Source organism: Hevea brasiliensis, chromosome 8 (assembly GCF_030052815.1).
Source record: "Hevea brasiliensis isolate MT/VB/25A 57/8 chromosome 8, ASM3005281v1, whole genome shotgun sequence".
NCBI classification, from domain to species: Eukaryota; Viridiplantae; Streptophyta; class Magnoliopsida; order Malpighiales; family Euphorbiaceae; genus Hevea; species Hevea brasiliensis.
The window spans coordinates 9,042,864-9,046,664 of NC_079500.1; the positions used below are offsets into that span (position 1 = coordinate 9,042,864).

General features: G+C 30.8%; 1 protein-coding gene across 1 annotated transcript; it reads right to left on the bottom strand.

Moving 5' to 3' along the window:
• Nucleotides 1–818: 818 nt before the first annotated feature.
• Nucleotides 819–3,555, bottom strand: LOC131182273 (iridoid oxidase-like). Its single transcript, XM_058151212.1, has 3 exons — nucleotides 3,016–3,555; nucleotides 2,041–2,482; nucleotides 819–1,605 (listed from the first exon to the last, which is right to left on the bottom strand). The coding sequence occupies exons 1-3, from the start codon at nucleotides 3,492–3,494 to the stop codon at nucleotides 982–984; spliced, it is 1,545 nt and encodes a 514-aa protein (XP_058007195.1). The 5' UTR covers nucleotides 3,495–3,555; the 3' UTR covers nucleotides 819–981.
• Between the last annotated feature and the right edge of the window lie 246 nt (nucleotides 3,556–3,801).

Below are 3,801 nucleotides of genomic sequence, written 5' to 3' on the forward strand. Positions count from 1 at the left end.
AAATATGAAGGATCAACTACTATGAGATCAACTCTGTCAAATAAAATATTCTCAAAATTCATGTAATATTCTTTTTCATTACTCTTATAATTTGTCGTGGTATAATAAAATAATTAATTTAATAAAATTTAAATTAATAATAATAAATAATAAATCAATAGAAACAAGAAAGAAAAGATAAACTAACAAATAGTTTTATAATTAAAATTTAACAAATAAGATTTATTAAAAAATAAAATGATTTTATTACTAAATTTAATAAATAAAAATTTTATTAAAATAAAATAATTTTATTAAAAAATATAATAAATAATAGTTTCATTAATAAATTTAATAAATAGATAGAGAGAGAGATGGGGAAAGAGATAGAATGGAGAGTGAGAACAGAATACTAATCTTTTGATAATTTGGAAGCCCACTACAACAAGATAAAGGAATTTTTTAAAAATAAAATTAAAATAAAATAATTATTAAAATAATTTGAAATTAAAGAATAAAAATGAAATAAATAACAAAAGTTGAAAAATGATGAATAAAAATTATCCCTTATATTTTAGACAACTTATAGTACTTGTAAATGGGATTGTGTTTTCAATCTAATTTTTTAAAAAACATTATTTTAAATACCATTAAAACAATAATATAAAAAAATTGTTTGAAATATATATATTGAAAATGTCTTTAAATTTAAATTAAAATGCAATTTTTGTGGTCTACAACTAACATATATAAGCGGTTGCTTTTTTTAATAATAGTTCAAATGGTAATGTCAAATAAACCATTTATATATAATAAAATGAGGAAAATTAACCCAAAAATCAATTAAAACTTAAAAAAAATGATTATTGAAGTTCAAGATATTTATTCTTGTTTATACAATACATCACACAACTGTATAATCTAGATGGGGGATTCTAAATTATTAAGAGATACATTTCTTACACATATTAATTAAACTTGAAAGTGCTTATATTTTGTTCTTCAAGTAGCCATGGTCCTTAGACGTCTCTTGGGTATGATATTCAAAGGCACAAGCTTTCTCATTAACATCCCAATGCATTCTCTCATATCTAAGGTTTCTGGAATTGACCCTTTGACAAGCTCCCAATCAAAACATTGAATTAAAGATGCTAGACTAAGGAGAACTATTCGTTGAGCCAACAACATTCCTACACAAATCCGCCTCCCTGATCCAAATGGAATTAGCTCAAAATTTTGCCCTTTGTAGTCAATGCTTGAACCAAGAAATCTCTCAGGCTTGAAGGACAATGGATCTTCCCAAGAATCTGGGTCTCTTCCTATTGCCCATACATTCACAAGAACTTGAGTATCTTTGGGTATGTGGTACCCCATGAAATCTGTATCTTGTATTGTATTTCTCGGAACGAGTAAAGGAACCGGAGGACGGAGCCGAAGTGTTTCCTTCAAAACAGCTTGCAAATATGGCAGCTTCTCTATGTCACTCTCTTCAACATTTCTATTTACTCCAACAACTTCATTGAGTTCTTCTTTAACCTTTCTCATGGCTTCAGGTTTGCGAAGTAACTCTGCCATGGTCCATTCTACTACTGTGCTTGTACTGTCTGACCCAGCCATAAACATTTCCTTCAACGTCAAACAAAAACAAAATTAATAAATTTTAATCCAAAATATACTTAATTAAGTGCTTCCCTCTTAAGAAATTATCTTCGCTTCATGATTTATATAACATAATTATTGTGCAAAAAGGCAACCACAGTAGAGAAAAAGACTATGTAACCAAGTCATAACTAAAATATTATAATTTGTAATCCATTAAACTTCTGTTTGACATTGTTGTTAAAATTGTAGTGAAGAAAAATATTTTTTAAAATATATTTATCAAAAATTATTAAAAAGTAATGAAAATTAAATTTTATATGTTTATTCTAAGAACTCTAAAATAATAAAATATTTTTGTCCAAACTTTTTTTTTCAATATCTAATTTTTTTTTTGAAAAGCATGATTTTAATCCATAATCTCAATGCCAAATGGGGATTAAGTTATGTTCATGTGCTTACCATTATGATTATGATGATTTTTTCATATGGGATCTTCTCTTGCCAATCTTTCCCGTCACCTTCAAATTCCAACAATGTGTCTAGGAAGTCCTCAGCCTTCTTCTCACTCGGTTTGTGCTTCTCAATCCTCTCTTTCACAAACCCTTCAATAATCTCTATCGCTCGTCCCAGGTCTTTCAACATGTTCTTCTTTAGTCCTTGTGGATCTAACCATTTCAAGAAAGGTAGAAAGTCTGCTACATTTGGCTTCCCTGCCCACACTGAAGTCTTTCCTAGGGCTTGAAAGAATTCATACCCTTCTTTACTTTGTGAATGCAAAAGGTCTCGTGACAGCATGAGGTTCCCAACTATGTTAAATAACATTGTGGAGAGATAGTGACGTAAATTCACTGCGACTGATTCTCCCCTTGCACCTCCAGCTGTCGCATCATCTTCAATACTCCTAGTGAACATTCACATAGGATGAATTATTATGATCCACTTTTTTCTTTTTTTTACTAAAACAGAAGAATTTTAACTATGTGCTTTGAATTGATTTTTGTCATTTTATTATATATTAAGTCGTAAATGAGTTATATATTTAAAAGTAGATCATATAAGTGTTTTAAAGAAAGCAATAGCTCTCAATTCTAAAAATTTCAAGAATAGGAGATTTTGAAGGTGATCATATTCAAAATAAAATAAAATAATTAAATAACTCAATATTATTAAAGTCTTATCTCTAAACAAGTATTAGGAGTTGAATTTCTAAATTGACCGTTACAAGATTAATTCACATAGAAAAAGCGATATTTAATACCCAATGCTACAAGAAATTATTTAGTAAATCTATTATATGTATATTGAATACATCATATTCATCGATTACAATGAGATGAAAATTATGAGAAATTATTTGATAAAATGTGTTATATGTATGATAAATATAATAACAATCAAGGTTAAAATTAAATGCACCTTAAAATTTTCCGTTACCTTATCATTTGATCAAGGCATTTTCGCCGTATGGAGGCTGTCTCATTGATTCGCTTATTGGACATCATTTCCATAGAGCAAAGACGCCTAAGCATGCGCCAGTACGGGCTAAACTGGCCGACTGCAAGTGACCCATCCCTGTAGTTATGACTCGTTAACACATCAAGACACTTACGATCACAGAAGTTGGCGTCGTGATTCTTGAACAGCTCTGCCGCAGCCTTGGCCGACTGCATCACTACCGTTTCCATGGATCCTAGTCTTAACCGGAGCACAGGTCCATACTTCAACTTCAGCTCCTGTAGAGTTTGATGGGGCACGGTTCCAAGATCGAAAATATTGCCCAAAAGTGGCCATCCTGGAGGCCCTGGAGGCAGGTTCTTGGTTCCCTTTCCCCACTGTTTTCCATTTAGGCACAGAACCAGAGCTAGTGATAAGAAAAGAGTTGAGCAAACAAGGACACTGTACATGTAATCCATTCCTCTCCTGTGTTTTGAGACGGCTACTGCCAGCAGCTGCTCTTTTACAAGATAAATCTTGACATCTTCCTTCAATAATATCTCATTCTACGTGTGGGCTCTCACACGTGAACGAATGCAACACGAACGCTTGCAATCGTTGAATATTTGCATTAAATAATTTTTAAAAAATTGTAAATCAGCTAAAAGGACAATTTACTAAACTTATAGTACTATTATGCGTAATATTATATATATATATATATATACATGGTTCAATATGAAAGCTACTACGACTTATCTTCTGTCTCGTCCGATGACGAAACAA